The 25,240-nt window shown below is 54.5% G+C and overlaps 1 protein-coding gene across 1 annotated transcript in view; it reads right to left on the bottom strand.

The window, feature by feature from the left end:
• Positions 1–25,240, bottom strand: part of AHRR (aryl hydrocarbon receptor repressor) — a 70,058-nt gene that overhangs the window by 2,357 nt on the left and 42,461 nt on the right. The window contains exons 5-9 of the mRNA XM_059059893.2: positions 11,882–11,971; positions 5,596–5,725; positions 4,549–4,685; positions 2,834–3,021; positions 190–251 (exon numbers count right to left, since the gene is read on the bottom strand). Coding sequence (XP_058915876.1) covers positions 190–251; positions 2,834–3,021; positions 4,549–4,685; positions 5,596–5,725; positions 11,882–11,971 — 607 coding nt within the window. The remainder of the gene's footprint in view (positions 1–189; positions 252–2,833; positions 3,022–4,548; positions 4,686–5,595; positions 5,726–11,881; positions 11,972–25,240) is intronic.

Raw genomic sequence — 25,240 nt, 5'->3', positions numbered from 1 at the left:
CTGGGCGCGCACTCATCCTCAGCACCAGCGGCACAGCGCGGCCCCCGAAACGCCGGAGCGGCCGGGCAGCCGTCCGCCCGCCCGCCCGCCCCGCCCTCCAGACGGCATTGCTACAGAACACAGCGTGTCTCCGGGGTCACAGTCAGTTTACCCATTTCAAAACGACGAGATGGAGAATTTAACAAGTACCTGCTAAGTAACTGGGTTTTCCGTGCAATTCTGGTTCACAGAGACTTGCGGCAGCTTTTGCTCTGCAAAGGACACAAAACAGCAAAACAACACGCAGACTAAACGTGTGTCGAGGGCAGAAATTACAACACGACCTGTGTTGCTGCCACACCCAAGAGCAGAAGATACAATGACTCACACTTTTTAAGCCTGTATGGATTGTAAAGCCTTTTCCCGGTTACAGGTTTGTTGAAAATTCCAATCCTCATCACCTTTCAGGCCAATGAAGCACTAACGAATTTCCTTCAGAAAGCAGACATACGCCTAAGATGACTTTCAGTGCATTTGTTTTCTTCTGGATGGTCAGAGTGGAAATACACATCCGTCTGATGTGCGGTAGTTTACAAAGCCGTCATAAGCACTAAACGAGTGATACTGAGCCATCGCCCCAGGGGAGGGTGTACACACACACACACACACACACACACACACGCGCGTCTCACAGATCTTATAACCTTAGATCCTAAGGCAATGTGCAACTTACCCTGCGAGATCATATTTTCTTCATATTTCAAAAGAAAAAACAAAGCTCAGAAGTGTTAAGTGACTTGCCTAAAGCTGCCCCTATAGCAGGTAGGAGAATGGGATTCAAACCCTGTCCAACTGGCACCACAGCCAGAGCTTCCTGCACTGCAGTGGCCCTACCTCTCCATCTTCTGGGCGTCTCTGTAGGAGCCAGAGCCAGAGCCAGAGGTGGAGATGGAGACAGAAATGGAGACAGAGACGTGAGGTTGGAGCGCCACCCTAAGCAGGGAAGGTACCATGGGGCGACTCAAATATTTTCTACACGGTTCATGTCCATGAAGGACTAGTCAGGAGGCAGATCACACACACAGAACCTGTGAACATTCAGGCGTGAGGGTGTATCTCAAAGTCCCGTTCAGGAAAAGCCGTGACGGACCTGCAGCGCCTTCCAGCGACCACGACGTCCCTTCCGGAGCAACCCTCCCGGGCCTCGGGCTCCCGGCTTAGCCCCTCACAGCCTCTGTGCCCAGAAGGGAAGAGCATGACGGGCACCGAGGCCGGTTAGGAATTCAGTTCAGAGCCGAATTCAGCTCCGGAAAACCTGAGGTCAAGAGAAGTTATTTGCTTCGTTCCTAAAATGTTGGCTGGCTCTTCCTCTCTTCGAGTTTTAAGGATGTTCTGTACAACGTGTGTCTAGTATTCGTTGCACGGTCACTCTGAGGGCAGCACCCTAACCCTCACCGCACAGACCCTCGCCAGACCTCCGAGGGACGTGCAGGTGTCCACGCCGCCCAGGGCAGCGGCAGGTGAGCCGGGGAGCCCGCGCCCACCGCCCCAGGCTCAGGGCTCCCGCGCGGCCCTGGCTGGGGGGGTGCCGTCCGCACACATGCGCTTCCCCGCGTGGCCGCCGGGGGGCAGCAGGGCCTCTAGGAAAAGCGACGGGAGGGGACGATTTTCCCTCCATCTCGTTTGTGGGGCTGGGAAAACATCCAGAGGAGGAGAGCTCATCGTGTGGGGCTCAGTCACCATCATCGAGCCAGAGGGCTCGAAAGCACAGAACTCTGAGACGGCCATGGCAGGTGGAGGGTATTTCTCCCCCGCGTTATTAGCCCAGGTGGTGGGGAGAAAGCACGTGCCGGCAAGACACGCGTACGTGTGGCCAAGCGTAATCTCCGTGCTTTGTCGCATCTCCCGTTTCAGGTGCTTCATCAGTTATTTTTAGAGTTTTTCCCCGCGGGCATTCTGTTTTTCCTCCCTCCGATTTGACAACATTTTCTACCTTTGAAAACAGAAGGCATGTGTATTTAATTTTTAAATGCTCCGGAAAACTGCTGCCTTAACCAGCCGGCACGTGCGGGACCCAGAGGCCGTGAAGACACGGCTCCACCTGCAAACCCGGGGCCAGAATGGGGACGCAGGGGGCTCAGAGCCGCTCATCTGAACGGGCGCTGAGGTCAAAGGGGAACCTGGATACTGAGGAAGGAGGACAAAGAAGCGGGTTGGAGACTCAGGTCTCCTGACATTCTGCCCCTGGTCGCGGCACAGGGGAAGGTATTGAGGAAGAAGAAAGGCAGACCTCAGACGCCTCTCCTCTCCCCCGGGCTCTCCCTCGCACCACGGGAAACACGGTTTGCACGCGCACAGCATCTTAATCTCTCCCAGAACCTGACCCATGCAACACAGACCTAACCCATTCCGAGAAATTATAGGCAGGAATCTCCCAAAAAACCTAACTCTGAAGAGCCAAGAAGACGCGGGGGTGGCGCGATGTGTGCGGGATGCGTGTCTGCAGCACGTGCCCCAGCGGTGAGCCTGGCGTTGAGGGAGGGCACGCAGAGAGAGGCAGGGAGGCTGCGCTCCGGCCTCCGGTCCCCCACGGGGGACACGGGCCCAGGTGAGTGGAGGGCTCAGGCATGAAGAGATGCAGCAGTGTTTGGTGCCACAGTCCACAAATACCCGTGAAAGGTTTTCTTTTTTCTAATAGTTGCTTCCCATGTGATGTAGTAACTTTAAAAACAACACGCTCCTCATTATATTCCTTGCTGGAAATGAAGGAGGAATGGAGAGAAAATACTAAGTGTGGAGACGCTGTGTTTGAACCACCAGGCTGGGACTGCGGCTGCTGGGAGCTCTTACTCACTTTGTGTCCAGCGTGGCCGAGACGTCCACCCTGTGCTTCGCCCTCAGACACACGCTCTGCATCTTCACCGCAGTCGGCAGGGGCGCCACGACGCAGAACAGGGAGAGCCGAGGGGGCAGGGCGGCTCCCGACGGGGCCCTCCTCTTCTGCCCGAACAGGAATTTTAGTTTCCCTTGAAACTGCATCGTCTGGTGTTTCAAAGACAGAAGCGAAGGCGCGTTCACAGAGTGACTCATCAGCGTGGTCAGAGGCCGCGGAGCTCACATTCCCGGGGCCAGAGAGCCAGAGAGCTCTGATCCCGAGTCTCGAAGGAGCCATGAGCCAACACGTCCTCCACGCTAGCCCTTGGGCCAGGCGCTCCCCACCGCCTTTGAATGACTCGGGGTTTCTCTGGCATCCCCGTAACATCCTCTAACCTTCCAGTGTGTTCCTCACGTGTGCACTCATGGGTGTGCGGGTGTGCGAGCCCTCACTCGGGGGCGTGGATGTGCACGGACTTGGCCGGAGCCACCAGGCAGCCCCCCAGGAGGATCTGCTGGAGCAGATCATCTCTGAGGATTGTTCTACATTAACCCTCCACTTCCAAATTGTCATCCATTGACAACTGTCATTCATGGTGATAAAACTTAGGGGCAACTTGATTTGTTTATCTGGAGCACACGGTGGGAGTTAAAAAGCCGGACAGTCACTCTGGAGTTTGTGATAAAAGAAAAGAAAAGATCTCCCTATTATGGAAGAGTTGATCTCTAACTGAGTGAGTTCACAGGTGACTTCAGGGGGCCCCAGCCCCGGAGGGAGGAGTAAGCCCACAGGGTGGCTGCGCTCTTTCCCTACCCCTCGTCTGTCCATTCGCGCCCCCCCCTCCATCCACCATCCCCTCATCTACCCACCCATCTGTCCGTCCCTCCATCTGTCTATGAATTTACTGGCTGCACAAATGCTTGCAGAGCACCCGCTATGTGACGGTCACATGCTTGGTGGAGCGGTCAGGGCAGCGGTGCTGGGACAGCTTTGGCAGCCAGCTCTCCAGAGGGAAAAGGCCCTGATTTGTAGCTTTTGACAGCGTCTTCGGAGTAAAAATTCCCACCATGGCTGATTTCGAGCTGCCAACCTAGTATCATCTGGATCTCTATATTCCTGAAGTTTCGACAGCGGGCTCCCGTGGGCAGCCCCACCTGCCAGGTGTGGACAGGCTCCGCACAGGCGCAGGAGCAGCCGGGGTGAGCCCGGAGGCCATGTGATGCTGCTACCCACTCCCCTGTCCTCGGCGCCTCTGCCGTCCGTGCCGGACCCCTTTCCCGCACGTGCACGTGCACGTGCAGTGACCAACCTCGCGGTAAACTATGATGAGACGCTTTTCAAACTGATTTCTTTTGCTTGTTTCCTCTACTCGGTGCTTCGGACACAGCTTCACTTCAGCTTAGGTTTCGATCTCTGCCTCACCGTACAGTGAAATCTACCTACACTCACGTAGAGGGAAAGCTGTCTCCGTTTCCCACGGAACTGAGAACAAAGCATGATCGGAACAAAAGACTTTCTGGACAACCCACTGAGGGCCCGACTAAGAGCCGAGCGGCGGGTGTGCAGGGGGCGCCAGTACTTCATCCGCCGCAGCGCACGGCCCGCCTCATTCTCACTCGCCCGCCGTCCCGCCGCCTCGCCGCCGCCCCCGGCGCCCCCGGCCCCGGCCTCCGCCCCAGCAGCCGCTCGCTCACCAGGAAGCCCGACGTGCTGTCCAGCAGGCAGCGCACGCGGCAGATGAAGCAGCGCGTCAGGAAGGCCGAGTACTCGCTGGGCCGGCCCGCGGCGCCCTCCTGGGCCCGGAGCAGCCTCCCCAGGACGGCGTCCTCTCCTGGCCGCGTTGGCACAGGCGGTGGCGGTCAGGGAGAAACCGGAAACACACTCTGATAAGCAAGTTCGTGATGTAACAGCAAGCTCTCAGCACATAACACACACGCCCGCCCCTAACTGACAGCCGTCCCTGGGCGTCCCTCCCGCCCCCGCCCAGCCCGCCGCCCCGACAAGGTCAGGTCTTTGCCCTCGAAAACGGCATTTCGGTACAACCACGTGTGTGACCACCGCACGGGGCACGGTTGACCGGTTCAGGGTGTTTGTTCTGAGCTCCGTAAAGCCGCGTGTCGGCACGTGGGGGTGGCGTTTTTCTCTAACTCTACAGGGTAGATCACGCTGCCGTGTGAAGCTGTGCCGCAACCTCCTCCCGAATTACGGAGCACTTGTGCGGAGATGCGTGGGAGACCCAGGACTCCTCCTCCCCGGCACCGGCCCCCGGGTGAACGCCGCCCTGCCCCCCGAGCTCCCGTCGGCTCTGCGATCTCTTGGGCACCTGGATGCCTGCCCGGGGTGTCCAGCGGGCAGGGGCCACGGACCCGGGACTTTGCAGGGGGTCTTGCTCACAGGGGACAACGTCCCTGAACAGACAACAGTCTCTGGGGGATGTTTTTCTGGTAAACCTAACGCGGGTGAAAGGAATTTCCTGGAAGACGTGCGTCTGAGGGGGAGTTTGCAAAACCAGAGACAAGTACCATGGCTTCTCTATCTCAGGTCCACGCCCTGGGGGGCACGGAGCAGCAGCCCAGGACGCAGGAGCCCTCGGGAGCCAGGGGGCCACGCGGGGCTGGAGGAGGAGGGGGCGGGGCGCGCGAGGAGGTCTCCGAGGAGGGGGCGTCGACACCGCGTCAACTAGACGGGAAGGAAAGGGGGCGATCCGTGTCTGAGTTAGACCAGGGCCCCCCGAGACCCACCTGTCTCTGAGAGCAGGTTCTGCCCACACCCAGCCTGAGGAGGGTCCATGGCCCAGTGCAGCTGCCGGCAGAAGTCCTGGCGATCGTCCACGTGGATGTAGTCGTAAATATTCTGGTGCATCACGTCCGTCTGGAACATGGCAACAGTCATTTTAGCCTTACCCTGAGTGAATTTCCGCACTTTATTCCAGTGTTAATAACCGCGAAAATGTCTCCTCCATCTGTCAAAGGCGAGTCACACCCGTGAAGAGAAAGTCCCTCCCCGGCGGACACAACCGCATGGCCTGGGCACTAGGCATCCGGCTCACGAGGCGCAGAGCCGGGCGCACTGCGGGTGCCCCCCAGGCCAGGCGGTGCCTTCGGGGGCAGGTCGGGGGCTCAGAGACCAAACGTCACCTGGGGTCAAGATACCCACTTTTCCAAGTTGACTCCAACCTCATCAGGCTGTGCGTTTATGTTTGGTCACTTTCCAGCCTATCTGTCATACTTGAATCACAAAAGTTAATTAGGAAAGCATCCCTGTGAAGTGAGCTGGGGGCCACCAGGTGAGCTGGGGGCCGGGGCAGCACCTCCAGGCCTGACCACCACCCCCGGTAGGACGCCGCAAGGACCCACCAGTCCACAGCCCTCCCTCCGGTCCTGGGTCCTCCCACCTGCTCGGGCCCCGGACACAGAGGCCGACCCATAGGTCCGTGCTGGGAAACTGCGCTCTGGGGCATGAAGGCCACCGCCACGGGCCACGAAGACCGGCTTCGTTAGACTCGACGGTTGCTGTTGTCGGCCAAGACGTCCGCAGAGTGTGGACAGGTGACGAGCCTGGGGCACGTCTCCCCGCCACCCTCTCTTAACTGAAGGGCATCACTCATTACCCGCCTGGGACCCCAGCCCGCCAGGTGCTGTCTGTGACCTCTTCAGCTGGTCCATTTCTGAGCTTCAATCACTGCTCAACTGGGCCACTCTAACAACCTGATGGAGGGAAAGTTCCTGAAGGATCAAGGCTTCACAGATGACGTTCCCTCCTTAGAAGGTAACAGGTAACCCCACCCAGAGCAGATGAGCTGCGTCGTCTCTCCACAGGCTCCTCCTGAGACTGTGGCCCCCAGACATCAGACGGGTGGCCTCAGGAAGGTGGAAAACGAGTACGATCGTAACTCGAAGGCCGGACTCTATCACCTGTGCACCCCCCAGCCCCAGACACTGTTTTCCCAGAAAGAAAAGGACCCCGAGGTCACAAGTGATTGTGGGCCTCGGTCAGTGCTGTCTAGGATCAGGGAGGCTGGCGTGACCGGGGACCGACTCACGGAGGACGTGGGCACACCTGACTTTCCCTCCTGCTGAGACCTGGTGGCACCTGCCGCACCTCCTGATTCTCACCCACCTGGCAGCTGGCAGCCTCACCTGGAGGCTCCTCCCTCTACCTCACCTGGTAGCTCTATGGTTACAAGGGCACATCGCATAGCCATGCTTTCCTAATACACCTCTGTGATTCAGGCACAACGAACGCATAGTCTGAAAAGTGCCCAAGTCATAAATGTGCAGCTTCGCCACCCAGTGAGGAATCAGGACCCCCACAGCATCTCAGAACCCCCCCCCCGAGAGGCGGTAGTGGCGCAGGACCCCGCACTGCCGGCTGATACTGGATGTAAATGGAGCACCTCTGTGTCACATCACAGTTGTGGCGCGTCCCCTGGTGCGTGTGACAGCAGTGTTGCAGCCCCACCATCGTGTGGCACTCCACTGTTAAGAACACACCACAACCGATTAATCCACTCACTGCTGGGCCCTCTGAGTTATTTCCCGTCTGAGCCTGTTACAGAGGCTGCTGCTGTGTCTTCGAGGGCGTTTCAGTTGGATGCACACCCAGGAGTGGAATGACTGGGTCATGGAGTGAGCAGAGCCTCAGCTTTAGTGGAAGAGGCCAAACAGCCGTCCAAAGTGAGCATACGAATACACACTTCCGTTGCGGCAGCGTGTGAAAGTCCAGTTGCCTTATGTTCTGGCCAACCTTTGGTATTTTCAACCCTTTTTTTTTTTTTTTTTTTTGAGCTATGGTGGTGGATGCACCATGGTTTCTTTTGATGGTTTTAATTAGCACGTCATGAAGACTAATGAAATTGAACGTCTTCTCACAGGTTTCTTGGGTTTTAGATGTGAGTGTGTGTGTGTGCGTGTTGCTCGCTTGTCTTTTTCATGAATTTCCATTGAGCCGTCTTGCTGCTTTCTCAGTGCTCTTTATCCTTCTGGACGGGAGTCCTTTCTCGGGTGGATTCCTTTGCAAAACTCTTCTCCACTCCCTGGCCTGCCCTGCTGCTCTCTTAATGGGTCTGACACAGCCTGATTCATCAATCTCTCCTCATGGACAGGGTTTTAGAGTTTTTGTCCTGTCTATGTACTCTGTCTTCATATACCTCCCAGCACTGCCCTGTTACCTTCTAGAAGCTTCCACCACCCACCCGACGCTGACTGTGCATGGTGTGAGGTAGGAGTCAAGACTCATTTTTTTCATGTGGATCCAGTTCACGAAGCACCATTTACTGACGAGACCAGCGCCCGCCCACCTCTCGGCAGCACCAGCTTCGCTGGAAACCCGCGGCTGCTCTGAACCTCCGCTCTGTCCTATGGGTCCACCTGTCCATCTTCCACCGACCCCACACGTCTCAGCCACTGAGCTCGACGGGCAGTCTTGTCTCCGGGATTGTACGTCCCGGGGACAATCATCCCCCCCCACCGCCCTGCAGATGGGATCGCTCAGCCCTCTGCATTCCCAGTTAGCTTGTCAGTTTCCTCCCCGAGAAGCTGCTCAGTTTTTACGGCAGTGTTATTAATTAATGTTATTCTATAACTTGATCTGATGTCTTTATGATAATAATAGCGAGTCCTCCCGTCCATGATATGGCACATCCTTCCATTTATCTGGAACTTCTTTAATTTCTTTAAATAATGTTTTATATTTTCTGTGTGGAGATACTGCATATCATTTGCTTGACTCATTACTAGGAATCTGGTGTTTTTCCATCCTGCTTTGACGGATGGCATTTTCCCCTCCATGGTTTTGATTAAAGGAAAAAAATTGTGCTGACCTCTGAGCTTTCGATGCTTCTCACCATAAACTGATATACAGGCACTGTGATCCAGGTTATTCTCTGGTGAGTTTTAGCAGGTGACCCCAAGCTTCACAGAACCCCAGGGCCTCGCTGCTGCCCCATTTGCCGTCTCCACACACCTCAGATGATTCACGAATGGGACGCAAGGTGTGGGTCTGTGGCTTAACCGGCACAGGAGGCAGGTTGACTTGGAGGACACATCGCTGACTTAGTGAATTTGAAGGCCAGTTATCTGGGGTGAGGAAACCAAGCTGGTAGCAACTGGTGTGGCTTCCCTTCGTCTTTCCTAATCTCCTAGGGTCTGATGCCTACAAATGAGGTCAAGAAAAATAAATGGTGGGAAACGTGAGAAGGAGGGGAGAGAGTAGGTAACAATGATTCAAACAGCAGAAAACAGGCCCTGCTTTGGTTGGGTCAGGCGGTCTTCATCCTGCCTCTAAACCACCCTTTGCGGAGTTGAGGATAAAAGTATTGACACAACCGTTTTCACAAACGGCTCGTTCCAGCAGTAACCATCTCTACTTTCTGTGCAGAGAGGGCGCATATCCACTCTCCATGCCCGTGGATTCACAGGCCCTCACATCTGCCCCGGTTCACATGGGGGCAAACTGCCCCGACCGCTGACCTCCGAGAGAACAGACAACATCTTGAAGCAGCAAACGGCAACAGCAACTAAACTATACATCTGAAGTCTATCCATTCATCTCAAAGAGTGCTGAAGTGCAAGATACTGAAACGCTGCACTCAGGTTGTGACACGAAATACCTGGTTCCTGACTTTTTGTAAGGCGTTTTGCACAAGAAGCTTACAATAGCACAAAGCTATTCTAACAGGTTCATGAAACATTTTTGCATAAACTAGAGGCACGGCCTGATTTAATGGCATTTGGAAACAATTTCTTTATAATAAAAGGCAAAACTTTTTTTCGTTTTCACTTCTAACGCTTCAGCGGAAATAACCGAGTTCCAAGAAAACAAAAGAGCCAATTAGCAAGTTCAGACCTGGAATCAGGTCTCCTCTGCAGGGCTTTTCCCACGAAGGTCCTACCCGGTGGTAAGGCCTTCGAACTACAGCTAAAGGCAGGTGGCTCTGGGTGTCTGGAGAATTCACAGAGCAACTCAGGCGACAGTGATTGGAACGAAAAGAAATTCTGCGCACGTAAAAGGCAGACCAAACCACGTTTTTCTAGATCCAGATCCTGCACACGACCTCCAGCGGAGCACGTGGAAGGCGGCTTCGCTATTTGGGGCTGGAATCCCTCGTGCCCACGGCCTCGCGGAGTCACCAGCCGTCCTGGATGGGGCGCTGCTCCAGGGGACCCCGAGCCCGAGCCTGAACCCCGGCCACGGCCCCCGACCTCGTGCGAGCGCGGCCTCCGCACAGCGACTGCAGAGGCGGACCGGATGGCCCGGCTCCCGCATCAGGAGCGCCCCCAGCCCCCTGGGGGTCCCGGCCGCGGCCTCGCAGCCCCACTGCGCGGAGGAGGAAGTCGGGCGACCCCGACTCGAAGGGGCGGAGCCGGCTCCCCGAGGCCACGCCCCCGAACCCCCCGCGGGGGCCGCGCCTCCGCCCGCTGCTGGGCCGCAGGCCGTGACCGCGCGATCGCTGCCTGCGAGGCCGCCCGGACGGTCCCAGGGCCAGGACGGGGCCTGGCGGTCACTCTGTGCGGGTCCGGGTGGCGGGAGAGTCAACGTGGAAACGAGCGTGGGAGGAATCGAAAACGATTCAAATGAGGATTTTCATGGAAATTAGATCACGGGCCCCATCGGCCTCAGGGGCTCAGGCGGACCTCAGTTCTCAGCCTGCCGGGGACCGGGCTCTCAGACCTTGGCTTCCGCTGCCCTCAGCTTCGGGCACCCCCTTGGTGTTCGGCCCATCCAGGGAGATTTTCGTTGTTACCGCCGATCTGGCCTCTCCCCGCTTCCTCGCTTGGCTCCGATCCGGGCTCTGCAGATACTTCCCCTCTGCCGGCAGAGGTACCCCGGCCCCGCGGGGCTGTCCACGACCTCCGGGCGGCCGAGCACCCCTGCCCCAGTCTCGCCAGGGTCCCAGCGGATGGGCGCCTCGGGGGACTCTCCACCCCCCAGGGGCCGCCGCCTCGCCCCAGCCTACGGGGGGGTGGGGCTGGGGGTGGGGCGGGGCGTGGTCTCCGAAACGTGCTTCTCCAGGGCGCCGGGGCTCAGCCCTGCGGGCGCTGCACCCACTGTATTTGCACCCCTTTCTCGCTCATCCTGTGTCACTAGGCGATGATTCTTTACACTAAACTTACATTAATGTAAGTCTGTAAGTTCTGTATATTAAGCCGTGCGAATCACTGCCCAGGTTCTGCCTCCGGATGTGGCCCTGCGGACAGACACACTATTCTCCGTTCTTCCAGGTTCTGTTTTGTTCTCTCTCAAATCCACCGTTTGTGTCTTGAATTCCTCAGGGAGGGTGCTGCTGGTCCGCGGCTTCCTCGAGTTGATAACTGCACCGTGAGCTCCCTGCAGAGGGCTGCGTCTGGGAGGTGGCCCCTGGCAGCGCAGCTGCGGCCACTGTTGTGCCCGGCTTGTCCTCAGACCTCAGCAGTCGAAGTTCCAGAGCCAGGAGGCTGGTGACTTTGGGCTGGGATTTCTCACGAGAGACTTCTTTTCCTTCCCGGAGGCCAAGCCAGGTCCTTCTCCCTTCCCTGGGACTTTTCATTGAGCCACCCTTCTAGGACCCCGTGTTGGATGGGACTCCATCCAGCTCTGCCCCAAGGTCTGGAATCATCCAAGCTAGGCTGCTGGCCTGGGGCAACGTTCCAGATGAATTATCTACACACCAACAAGAGCGTTTCCAGAACACACTACGTCCTGACTGTACCTCGTGTCTGGGCTTTGAGACACCAGTGCACAGATGAGGACAGGTCCACTGCCCTGGCCCTGACCAGCCTCTCACGGCGAGGAGCCCGGGAGGCCAGCCCTCAGTCGGCACAAGTCGCTGCCCTTTAGACGGGGGACGCCCAGGACACTGTCACGCCTCTCGCTGTGACCCCGGGCCCTAGACAAAGCTAGGTGTGCAAATCCTCTTCTGACAAAAGCTCCATGATTAAAAAAAAAAAAAGCAGCAGCTTGATTTTAGAGACATTTTAAACCTTGAAGACGACGTGTGCTTTCAAGGTAACAGAACCGAACCGCAGCAGGTAGAGCAGCTGTGTTTACCTGGTGGAAGCCCAGATAGTCCACGATCGTTGCTGACGCGTAGAATATCATCCCTTCTGCGCTTACCACCAGAGCAAAGCCGTGGAGGGACTAGAAAAAAACAAAAAATCGAGTTGGCTCCAAGATACATTTGTGAAATCATTCAAAATGAAAAAGTCAAGCGTTGATTCTGTTCGGCTTTTCAACCATTTCTCCCCCGTTTTGTGGTCTGTATTCATAACCTCCAGAAAGGCCCGCTTTTAATTTATTTATGACCATTTTGCAAAAGGTCCCAAGCTAGCAGATGACATGGGAACTTGGTCATGGTTTATAAGGCTCAAGACTAGGGTTCTTCTTTTTCTAATGATTATCAAATTTATGTTTTATAAAATACACACCATCACTATGAGATGACACGTCAGTACCTGAAACAGAACAGGAACCTTTATGCCACCTTGTGGATTTCCCCATTCATGCACCCTCCTCTGTACCATGTTCTGATTTTTCTAAGAATTTTTATCATGAAAAAATGTTGAGCTCCATCAAGTGCTATTTCTATATCTACTGAAGTCATCGCATAGATTTTCTTTAATCTATTAATGTGGTGAGTTACAGTGACAGATTTTCTGATGGTGAAATCATCCTTGCCTACATAGGGTAAACCTTATCTGATCATAATTTTTAACATGCTCTTGGAATTGATTCATTTCACTTACGAAATATTCATTTATATTTAAGGAAATCCAGCCTATAAGCTTCTCTCTTTATTTTGGTGTCAAGTATACCTAATCTTCCCTCTTTTTTCATTTTCTGGACCCAGTTATTTATGATGAGAATGATGTATTCCTTGAAAGTCTGGTTCGCCTCACCTCTAAGATCCTCCATTTTGGCTGCATTTTGGGAGAGATGGTGAGTGAAAGGGGGTGGATTTTAGTACCATGTCAGTTTATTTAATGGTTCTTAGTGTATTCAGGATTTTTTTCTTATATCAATTATGGCATTTAAAAATATTTTTTAGTAATGCACTCATTGCATCTTGATTTTAAATTTACTCATGTATGTTATTCACAATATTTTTATGATTATTAAATTTCAGTTATATCTGTGGTTATTGTGATGTGCTGTGTCGGGCTCGACTTAAAGTCTCTCTTTGTTCGAAAAGCAGGCCCTCCAGCCCCTCCTGCACAGGCTTCCCGGGACCATCCCTAGTGAGGATGCATGAGGGGCCACGGCCACCAGAGCGTGTGATCGACGTGCATTCTATCTACCTGACTCTATCTGCCTGTCTGGCATCCTCATCATCACTTTGATAAAGAACATGGCAGCACACTCTGTGTAGGTCCTGGTGAGTGTCAGGCACCATATGTGGAATAGCTCATTCAGTTCTGCATCACCTCCATGAGGTAGGAACAGTCTGATTCTGCTGGGCCAATACAGAAGCTGGAGGTAAGGGAGGTTCAGACAACTGGCCAGCGGAGTTCAAAATATTTCAGTCTGAATCTTTAACATACAGACATTTAGAGACTCTTTTTTTTTTTTTTTTTTTTAATTTTTTGGCTGCGCGGCGTGCATGATCTTAGTTCCCTGACCAGGGATCGAACCTGCGCCCCCTGCAGTGGAAGCGTGGAGTCCTAACCACTGGACCGCCAGGGAAGTCCCCAGACATATAGAGACTTTAACTTCTATGAAGTCTGTAGCTATCAGCAGTGTATTATAATACCCATTTCCCTTAATTCTTGACCATGCTAGATACCTTTTTCTTTTTTTTCTAATCTTTGCCAATTTTACAAGTGATAAATTATCTTACCATCATTATAATTTTCACTTCTTTGATTATTAATGAGATTGAAAAAAATTTCATACATTCATTGGTAACTTGTATTTCTTCTTTGGTAAACTGCCCGTGCATGTCATGTGCTGATTTTTCTATTAGGGTTTATACATATCAATATCCAAGAGCTTTTAAATGACTGATATCGAAGATTTCTAGGCAGCCACCTAAATTCAAATCGCCACACTTCTAAAAAATGATGGAGAACAACAAGAAGAGGTAAAACGCCACAAATCTGCGTCCCCATCATAATGAGAACACAGAGAGGTGAGGAGCTTCAAGTTATACATAAGCAGAAAAGGCAACATCAAGTCCCAGTAAGCTTACGATGACTGTTTCAAAAGACCAGAGCATAATCCCTCCTCAAGAAACTAGAGAGAGCGGAGACAATTAAATACAATGTAAGGAGAGGGAAAGAAAAATTTTAAATAAGAGAAAAAACAATGAAAATTGTTTAAGCAGTTAAACGATAAAGATTGTCAACAAAGTGAAGAATTGCTTCTTTAAAAAGATTAATAAAATTGATAAACTCTTAGCAAGACGGATCAAGAAAAATACAAACTACTGACACCAGGAATTTTAAAGAATACATCATTACAGATCCTATAGACATTAAAAAGATAGTGAGGAAATAATAAAAATGATACTCAAGAAATTAATTTACCAGAATTGACCCATTAGAGATAGAAACCTTAAAAGGTCAACTTCTGTAGAAGAAATAGTGTTATCAAGGAACTAACCCAGGATAATGCACCAGGCCCAGATGGTTTTAAAAAGGAATTCTACCAAATCTTTAAAAATCAGATAACACCAATGCCCCATATATTGTCTCAGAAATAGAAAGTGAAGGAAATTTTTTAATTCTTTTAAAGAAGTATAACACTGACCTTGATTATGATAAGGAAAATACAATAAAAATAAAATTGCTTACTTTGACTATTGGTGCAAATATGCTAAATAAAATATTAGCAAACAGACTTCAATTTCACATTAAGAAAAGAATACATCATGACCAAGTGAATTTATTCCAGGAATGCAAAGTTGGATATTAGGAAATATTAAGAAATTCATTAATATAATACTCCACATTTATAGATCTAAGGAGAAAAATCCACAATTATCTTTTTTTTTTTTTTTTTTTGGCTGTGTTGGGTCTTTGTTGCTGAGCGTGGGCTTTCTCTAGTTGTGGTGAGCGGGGGCAACTTTTCATTGCGGTGCGCGGGCTTCTCATTGGGGTGGTTTCTCTTGTTGCAGAGCACGGGCTCTAGGCGTGCGGGTTTCAGTAGTTGCAGCACGCAGGCTCAGTAGCTGTGGCTTGTGGGATCTAGAGCGCAGGCTCGGTAGTTGTGGCGCGTGGGCTTAGCTGTTCCACGGCATGTGGGATCTTCCCGGACCAGAGCTTGAACTCGTGTCCCCTGCATTGGCAGGTGGATTCTTAACCACTGGGCCACCAGGGAAGTCCCTATGATTATCTTTATAGATGGCAAAAAGCTTTCAACAAGAGTCAACGCTTGTTCCTGATAAAAACACACAAGAAAATAGGAATGGTGGATACATCTTAACATGGCAATGTTAAGTGTGTGCGTGTTGTGTGTGTGTGTGTCCATGTTATTCCTAAGGGAGCAACTTAATGGGGGAAAATTCTAGCTGTTTCCAGTATGATCAGGAAGCCAGGCAACGATGCCGATGACATCCCATACTGGGGTGTGTAAACTACACCCCCCGACGTAGAGCCTGTCACTGGTTTTGTAAATGAAATTTTACTCGAACACGGCCACACCTGTGCATTTACGTATTGCCTCGAGCCACTTCTGCACGACAACAGCAAGGCTGAGGGGTTATGACAGAGACAACATGGCCCAGGGGTCCCCAGTGCCCAGGCGGCACAGCAGGGGGTGAGCGCAGGGGGCCAGTGGGGGAAGCTTCACCCGCCGCTCCCCGTCGCTGCCCCTCACCAGCGTGACCACCTGAACCATCCCCCCAACCCCGTCCGTGGAAAAACTGTCTTCCGTGCAACCGGCTGCTCGTGCCCCAAAAGTTGGGGACCACTGATATGGCCCACAAAGTGTGAAATATTTCACCACCTGGCCATTTAGAGAAAAAGTTTGCTGACTCCTGTCCTGTAGTATCTGGGGGTGTTAACTGTTGCAACTAGAAAAGAGAAATCAATGGGAGGTATAAGAATTGAGAAAGTGAAACGATCGCTATTTGCAGATGATACCATGGTTTACTCAGAAAACCCTAGAGAATCAATGATAAAATAACTCAAATAAAAGAATTCAGTAAGCAGCAAGGATATAAAATTAAATATATATATGCAATAACCTTTACATATGAGAAAAATGACCGTATTAGAGGACATCATGGTGGATAAAACCCCATTTACAAAGACTCAGGACTTGTAAACTCAACAAGAAATGTGCAAAATCGATGCAAAGAAAACGTCAAAACATCTCAAGAGACACAAAATTATATGTGAACAAATGGAAAGACATCCTTTGTTCTTGGACTGGGTGACTCACCATCGTAAAGAAGCCCATTCTTCCTAAGTGAATTTATCAACAGAGTGCAATGTTGTCTATATCAAACTTTTTTATTGAACTATAGTTGATTTACAATATGGTGTTAGTACAGGTGTACAGATATATATATATATCTGAATTACTATATATATTTTTAAATATTCTTTTTCGGATTCTTTCCCATTATAGGTTATTACAAGATACTGAGTATAGTTCCCTGTGCTATGCAGTGGGCCCTTATGGTTTATCTATTTTATATATAGTGGAGTGTATATCCGATTTTTATGGAGCCAGCAAGTTGATACTAAATATGGAAAGTAAACATGCACTAACTGTTACAAAAACACTGAAAAAGAGAGTTAGGGAAGACTGTTATTTATTGTCAAAACATACAATCAGGGCTTCCCTGGTGGCGCAGTGGTTGAGAGTCCGCCTGCCGATGCAGGGGACGCAGGTTCGTGCCCCGGTCCGGGAGGATCCCACATGCCGCGGAGCGGCTGGGCCCGTGAGCCATGGCTGCTGAGCCTGTGCGTCTGGAGCCTGTGCTCCGGGAGAGGCCACAACAGTGAGAGGCCCGCATACCGCAAAAAAAAAAACAAAAAACATACCATCAGGCCTCCACAACTAAAGGAGTTGGGTGCTGGCGCGTGAATAGACAAGCGCGTCCATAGCCTGGGGTAGGAAGCCCAGAGCAGGTGCAAGTACAGGTGGAAAGGTGGTGTCATCCCAACTACCAGACAAAGACGGGCTTTTCAATAAATGGTTCTCCACTGAGATTTTGTCTGTCTGTTTAATAGGCTGAGTGATCCTCTTGTCGGGGAGCATCACCCATTCCAGATCTGCGCTCAGCCACCACGCCTCATTCCTTCACGGCGATGATGGACCTGGTGTGCCGTGCTGCGTTCAGGATGGCTTCATCTAGTCTCACAAGTAAAACGGGCTGAATTTCTCCCGAGCGCCGTCTCTGCCTGGTTTTAGTACAGGGTTCCTGACTGCACAGAATCAGCTGCCCCTTCCCTCCTTTTCCGTGCTCTGGAATGGCTCTGGAATGGTATTTTCTGTCCCTTAGAGGTTTACCTAAACTTTGCTTTTAAAACAAGTGGACCAGATACCAGAGAGGCAACGGTCTGCGCAACAGCCACCCTGGTCAGCGTCCCTTCAGCTCCTGCGGCCAGAAGGCTGGAGACTCCACCGTCCAGCCCTGCCCCAGCCAACCCGCGGCCCCGGAGGCTGCTGTGTGCTCAGGCTTCGGCCTTGTCTTTCTGGTTTTCTCCCTACGCTCTTTCAGTTAATTTTGTTGCATATTTTCTGCCTTCTTCACTTCACATGAGGATGGCACTTTTGTTTCAGATGTGTGTGTTTCTCTGCCGTTGGGTGTCGGGGGCAGGGGGGACACGGAGCTGCTGACTGGCGTCCGGCTTAAACGGAGGCCCCAAAGTGACATCACACCACACACAATTCACGAGGAACCCCCCCTGTAAAGGGACGCAGCCTTGCAGCCTCAAACGAGACAAAGCCACAACTTAGCCATTAAAGTATAACTCAGAGAAGAAACGTCGCAGCACTCAGGAAAAAATACAATAAACACTCGACAAAGATCTCATTCAAGAGGGAAGCACTGAGATATTAAACCAGCCTAAGACATGTCTGAGACACTAGGTGCTCACAGGCAGCTGGGATAAGAGTGCTGCGTTAGATGCAAGATTAAAATCCCCCCGGATGATCTCTGAGCAGCCCTGTGCCCGCATGACTTGAAAAGGAGGTGCCATCCACCTTTTCACTTTATTTCAAAATTCTGGACAACTTTCTGACACAGCGGTGCAAACACCAGGGTGGTGACTTTGCGCTGAGTTTTCTGAGCAAGAAACAAACCCAAGCCTCCCACAGGCCCCAGCTGCACCTCTGCCCTAAACAGTGTGGCCCTGGTGAGCACGTCTCATCGCAAAGCCCGTTATCACTCACCCACCCCAAACCCCAGTGAACTGGAAACCGACCCCGGGTGACACCCATGTTCACCAGAACGTCTCCCGAACCAGACAGACTGCGTCATTTGTCACTGTCAGTCCTGTGCGGCTCCCGGGAGGTGTCTGGCCCCACTGTCCTCACGTCTTTGAGCCGCAGATGCAAAGTCCAGCGTCTGCCTGGATCTCATCCCGGTGGGCTAGTCACGAGTCTGTGAATACGCCGACACCCAGTGTTTCTTGGTGGGGGGTGGGCTGGGACCTACGAAACGTTTGGGATGTTCTATGGTTAACAAAGGGCCCACCGTTCCTCTATGTTGACTGGCCCTTTCCCTCCCCGTGTTTGGGTCAATCGCTAGCACACGAAGCAGACCCCGAAGGCAGGCTGTGGAGAGCCTCGTCTGCGAGTCCTTCCCACCCACACTGGCGGCCAGCCCGGAGACGGCAAGTCTGGACAGCGCTTGGTACGGCCTCTGCGCCACTTCAGGGATGCTTCACCTGCAAATGGAAAACCTTCGCACTCCCTTCCACCGGTCTGGAGGATTTTCCGAAGCACTGTCACTCTCAGAATCTGAGATGAATCTGGGCCACTGAGGCTCGGATTCCTGTGCTCCTCAGACACTGAGCCAACCGAGACACTGCGCTTTGTAACGCCAGGTTTTCTTAGATTGCGGTAAAATCTGTATAACAGAAAACTCACCATTTTAGTCACTTTTAAGTGCACAACTCTGTGGCACATTCACACGGCGGTACGGCCATCTCCACCATCTCCAGAACTTTCACATCTTCCCAAACTGACACTCTGCCCCGCCCCCAGCCCGGCCCCGCCATCTACAACCTCCTCCGGGGACCTCCTAAGTGGACTCGCGCAGGGCTCCTCCTTCCGAGACGGGCTTGTTTATTTAGCGCCACGCCCCCAGGTGCACCCGTGATGAAGAACATGTCAGAATCTCCTTCCTCTTTAAGGCTGACGGATATTCCACTGCCTGTGCGCACCGCCTCTGCTTATGCATCATCGCCTGATGGGCGTCTGGGCCGCTTTCAGCTCCCGGCTCCCGAGGACGATGCTGCCGTGAACAGGGGCCCCAGCAAGACGTGAGCACGCTTTCGGGAAGGAAGGCGTCTAAAGCAAGGAGGAGAGTTCACGGTCTTCTTTCCCTGCAACACTGCCTGGGAGGAAGTTGGCGTGTGATGGGGCGGACCTGCCGCCCGCTCAGAGCTGGGAGTCTTTCCAGAACGAGGACGGCGCCTGTGTTCTCACTGGCCCTCCTGCGCTGGCTTCGAGCGCCTCGCCTGGGAAACCCGCGGTTCCTGCGCTGCTGGGATTTGATCGGAATGGGCACCTGCCTCCCTCCCTGGCCCGTGCCCATGCCCAGCGGGCTCTGATGGCCGAGGCCCCGGGGGCTGGTGCCGCCCATGGTGGCCGTGGCTGTGACCCTCAGACAAGGAAAGCGAGCTCTGGCCTCCGCAGGCCTTGCGTCTTATCAGGAGCCGGCCGCAGCGCCCCAGGAGGGGGCCCTCGGGGCTCTACGGTGCCCCTCTGCCGGGGGTCTGGGCAGAGGCGGGTGGGCGGTGCTGGGTCCACCTCGGGACTGTCAGCAGACCGTATCCATCCTTCTCAGAGCCTCAGCTCAGCACTGACCAGGGAGAGGTGATGTCACCAGTGGCCACGCGGCCCAGGTGACTGAGCGCAGACACCTCACGGGGCTGGGCAGCGGTGGCCGCGAGGGCCCCTGCCGGCCCTGCTCCGCCCTCCCGGCCGACGCCGACCGCGCCCCACTTTCTGCGCCGGGCGACTCCGTGATTCGGGGGTCCACACCTGCGTTTCTGGAAGGCACGTGGGCCCTCGCCCGGGCAAGCTGCCGACTCGGTGCGTTCCCCCGCCACGGCCCCCGGCAGCGGGAGGGGGCAAGGTGGGTGCTGGCTGTGCCACCAGCCCTGGCACAGCATCTCCCATTTCAGAGGCTGCACAGACTCATGACATCCCACTAATAATAGTCCAAAGACCAAAGAAATGTTCAGGGTTTGAGTATATAAAATGCCTTCTCAAAAAAGATTTTACGAGATTAGTCACGACCAAAAACAACCTTAATTTTAACTCCTAAGGCAGAAATTTGAAAAAGAAAAAAGACCATAAAATGCTGTTTGCCGAGTCATATGGATTCAATATCAGATTGACGTTCTGGTCCAGAACCATCACGCCAAATACTTTTGCACATGTGGGACCGACTTTCAAATATGCGTCGCAAACATTTGTTTGTTTTCTCTCTCTCTCTTTTTAATCCGACAAGACTTTTGTGTTTTTTTAAACACGGTACATGGAAAATGAGATCACTTTTCCAAGTGGAAAAAAGAATTTGGCCCCCAGCGGAAGGCTGCACCTTTTTAAGGGGAGACACAACCACATCCACAGTCAATTACTAGCGGTCACGGGCCCTGCACCTGCCACCGCAGGGCCTGCCACCCGCTGTGCCCCCCACGCCGCTGCCCCGGCCCCTCTTCAGGGATCAAGGCAAACCGGGGGGAGAAAGCGGAACTGCCTTTTGCCAACCCTTGAATATCCTGATCTCTTCCAGCCCAGGCAGAAAAAATAGCCAGCATGTACTTCAAAGATTGCTCGTCAAGGTCACGGCAGAGGAAAAAGAAGAGGGAAAAAGGAACAATTCCAACCGCCCCTCTCACCGCCCCTCCCTGGAATGAAGGGAAGTTGGGAGCTGCGCCCTCCCCTGAGAGCCGTTGCCACGGTTACAGAGCAACACCGCAGGGCCAGGGCCGCCAGTCACGCGAGCGAGCGAGGGGCACCGGGCCTGTCGGGCAGCCAGCAGCTCGGCCCTGCTGGAGCCAGATCACTCGCGGGCCTCGCAGTGGGGCCTGAGTGCGTGCGAGGCGCTCCTGCTGGGAGCGGATCGCTGGCTGTTTATAGATCCCACAAACAGTAAACTTGGCCTTGGGCTCCTGCCATGGAGCGGCTACGGCACTTGAAAGCAGTTCTCGCAAGATGCAGTTGGCTGACAGGGGCAGGACCACGAGGGTGGAGGCAGGTGCGGACCCCCAGGCCCTGGGAGCTACAGCCTCGTGCTAGCACAGCCCCTGCTCTGGCCATCAGCTGCCCAGGGCCCCCCAGGTCTTTCTCTCCAGGTGAGCGTCTTGACTGTGGCACAGACACCTGGGCGGTGGAGGTGCCTGGGCGGTGAGCTCGGCCCCGGGCCCTGCCAGCCTCCCTGTGGCTGGTGGGAGTGGAGCCCAGACCCGGACACAGAACGTGGCCACCGCAGACATCTCTCTTCCTTCCCTGGGGGGACGCAGCTATTCAAAAAGCACCTCAACTAAGTGCTGCCTTCTCAGCTGTGTGACCTTGGACAAGCCAAGGGGCAGAGCAGGGCCTGAGTGACCACAGCGACAGCTGACCAGTGAGCCCTGCACAGTGACCCTGGACGGTCAGGGGCTCCTGGTGGACAGCCGGGGGGCTGTGGGGGACAATCAGGGGCTTCACAGTGGAGAGTTCTGGGGGTCTCAAAGCCACGGAGAGGCCCTGCCCAGCCAGGCCCCAGGCAGCTGAACTGCCTTCAGGGGCGGAGCGAGGAGCTGGGGGTTTCTGACCCACAGGGAGGGCGCCGAGCGGACAGAAAGCACAACCTTCCGGCCACGGTGGGACGCAGCCTGGGCGCGGCACCGCCCTCGGGCCGCTCGGTGCACGGCCAGGCCGGCGGGCTGCGGGCTGCGGCCGCCGGGCAGCGGGGGAGCAGGCTGCCCTTCCCGGCTGCGTCCACCTGCGGGCCAGCTCCCACGAAACCGCGGGCACTTTTATTTATGTCTGTCGAACCCCTGAAAGAAAAGCCACGGCCAGGGAGTTTGGGAACAACAGGATCAGCGGTCACAACAGAAGGTGAGAAAGCGTGATTTCTCTGATCACAGAGACCCAAGCGGGCGACAGAGCAGCCCGTGCGGCAGCCTGCTCCGCGGAGGCCCCGGAAAGGTGTGGCTGCAGGCGTGAGGACATCAAGGGATTCTCCCCGGCGCCGTCGAGCCGGGGATCCTGGGGCTGCCCAGCCCGGATCCCCAGACACGCGCCCGTCAGCCCCACCAGCGCCGTGCTTCAGCAGCCGGGGGCCAAGGGGCTGTGCGGCCCGCCTCCCCCAACAGCCACCCCGAGACCCTCGCTCCTGGGTCGCCCGGCCCCCCCACCCCTGCCGGCCCTGCTCCGCCCTCCCGGCCGACGCCGACCGCGCCCCACTTTCTGCGCTGGGCGACTCCGTGATTCGGCCACGCGTGCTCGGGGGTCCACACCTGCGTTTCTGGAGGACGCGTGGGCCCTCACCTGCGCGCCCGGCACCAAGGGGCCGAAACCGCAGCAGGGAGCCCCCGTCCACGACCTGCCGGGAGCCGACACCCTCGGGCCCCCCGGCGACTTCTCCCAACCAGGGGAAGGGGTTTCTAGGTCTTTCTTTAGAAGAGCGACGGCCTGAAGGTGAGAAAGTCTCCGCTCTTGTTCCCAGCGGGTCACTTGTGGTTCCTGAGAACTTCCCGGCAATTGTGCTGGCTTTTCCAGAAACCACGCCAGCACGGGTTGGCATGGGTCGATGGCCTGCTGAGTGTCTACGAGGCTGCTCTCACGCCATTTCCGCGGGGTCCGTGGGTGCCGCGGGGTCCAGGCTGCGTGGGTCACCTTCACAGGCCCAAGGCTGGCGGTGGGAATGGGTGAAACCCCTTCACCTCGGAGAGTCAGCACATCTGCCCGTTGGCCACCCCCTCCCCTGAGGATTTTATCATTTTAACCTTAGGATCCTGCTCCAGCCTCGAACTCAGAAACCAAACACAATCCAATGAGTCTGAGCCTCCCCTCCGGCTCCTTTTAACTTCCTTTGGCATCCAGATTAAGCACGGATGCAAGGCTTCTGAGTGGGCGCAGGACGGGCCAACACGGGCTCTGGCCCCTCCCCGAAGTCAGCCCACGTTATCCAAACGGGAGTGAGCCCCAGAAAGGCCACGGGGACCCCAGGACGCTCAGGGCTGTCTGGGTCAGAACGAAGAGGAGCTGGGGTCGGCAGCCTGGGGCGGGGGCTCTGGGGGAGCAGAGAACAGGGAGCAGAAACCCTTTTGATGGTCTCCTGTGGCCCCTCCCCCAGCTGCCTGGGGACAGTCTGCCTGGTGGGATGGCAGGGGCAAGGGCGTAGGGCCTACAGCTGAGCTGCGCGTCGCGCACTCACCCCTCCCTGCCCGCCCTCCACAGTCTCATGCGAACCCCAGGCCAGGGCTCCTTCCGAGGTGGCCCTTTCTAAAGGGGGGCCCTCACCAAGGAGGCAAACCCACCGCCCAGCCCCTGCCCTCCGACCCTCCCTCCTGCCCCCAGCACACAGCTGCTCAGGGACAGAGCACACAGGGACAGGAGACCGCCTGGCAGACGCCCGGCAGGTGGGGCAGCACAGAAAAGAGACCAAAGGTGAGACAAGCGTGAATTTACATAAATATATATAAGGAGATAAGGAAATAGATTAGCAAAATCAAATAAGAAGAAGAAATAGTAGAAGCAAACCAAGGGGAACTATTTATTAGGTATGAGAATATGTAAGGAAGAAAGAAAACAGTTGGGGGTGTGCTGTGATGGGTACAAACCTGGAAGATCAGTCCTGAAGACAGCAGAGAAGGGAAACCAGACAGAACACAGAAGTAAGACCAGTAGATGGGAGATACTGCCCAGGAATAGCTGGGTAAAGGCGGCTCCAGAGGTAGAGCCAGTAACGGAGAGGGACAGTATTTGATGCAATGATGGGGGAAAAAAATCCAGATTAAAGAAGAAAGACCTCAGATGGAAAGAACTTGGAGCACCGCACCAAGCAGACAAAACAAGACGAAAGACACATTACAGTGAAATTCAAGAATATCAAGGCCAAGAATATCAGGCTCACAAAAGCTCAAGAGGGAGCCAGAGCGGAGCCACTGCAGAGAACGAGCCTCGGACCCCACCGCAAACAACGGGACAGGATTTTTGAAGGTTGAAGGAAAAAACTTTGAACCTAAAATTCTATACCCCACCGAACTGTTATCCAAGCGTGCAGGTGCGGGGCGAGATGCAGGAAGATTTCACGTCAAGACCCTCAGTGAAAGCACTGAGCGGAGGCCCCCAAAGCAAGAAGCACATCTGGGGGCTGCGAGGAGCGCGACCCACATCCTGCACCTCAGAGGGGCCTTGAGAAGTCAGGAACACAGACCAGATCTGTGCCATCCGCGGTTCAACCTCTGGACAAAGTCCCTGTGTCCGTGCGGGGCCCGCGGGCCTGGACAGATGCGGGCCTGCTGGGGAGACACCAGCCCTGCTAAATCTAGGGGGTCAAAGAGAAACCTGCTTGGAAAGACCTGCTCTGAAGGTGATCCCCCGAGAACAAAAGCAGAGCGTGTGACTTAAACTAGCATGAGAAAGCTCAGCCAGAATGGGGGGCTAGAGAGCAGAAACAGAAACCAAGGCAAGTGCAGTCAATAGAAAACACAAAACATGAGGGCAGAAATTGGCCCCCAAACAAGGGTAATTACAAGAAGAATAAATGGGCTGGACTCGCCAACTGTAGGATCCCCCAACAAACACTGCAAGAGAGCCACTTCACCATAAAGGAAACCTGACGCTGAAAGTACGGGGAGGGGTCCCAGCTGCAAGGACACCAGAAGGCCGGGCCGCTTGAACGTCTGGACTCTAGCGGGACGAGGGTTAGAGTTAAACGTGCAGGATGTGCGAGCCACGGGCCCCGGAGCCCCGGCCAGGCTTCCTGCTAGAGCAGCCGCCTGGAGCCAGGCTGGCGTGAGCTGCCAGCTGACGGCTCACAGAGCTGCTGCCCCCGGCTTTCCCCAGGTTTCAGGCGTCCGCGTGTCCCCGCCGCCACTGCAGCCCTCGCTTCCGCTCTGCCGGGGGATTGAGCTGCGTCATGGTTCTGCTGGAATCCACCCGGCGTCTGGGCTCGCAGACTCTTCTGGGGGGTTGAGGCGGGGGGAACGCGCTGTCCTCAGTGACCGCAGGGCTGGGCCTTGTCTCCCTGGGGGACAAGCCTCCCCCCACAGTGTCTGGTCCACCGCCTTC

The sequence above is a fragment of the Kogia breviceps genome, chromosome 4 (assembly GCF_026419965.1).
Source record: "Kogia breviceps isolate mKogBre1 chromosome 4, mKogBre1 haplotype 1, whole genome shotgun sequence".
Lineage (NCBI taxonomy): Eukaryota > Metazoa > Chordata > Mammalia > Artiodactyla > Physeteridae > Kogia > Kogia breviceps.
The sequence above is the reverse complement of the archived record's forward strand: the minus strand, read 5'-3'. Positions and strand labels throughout refer to the sequence as shown.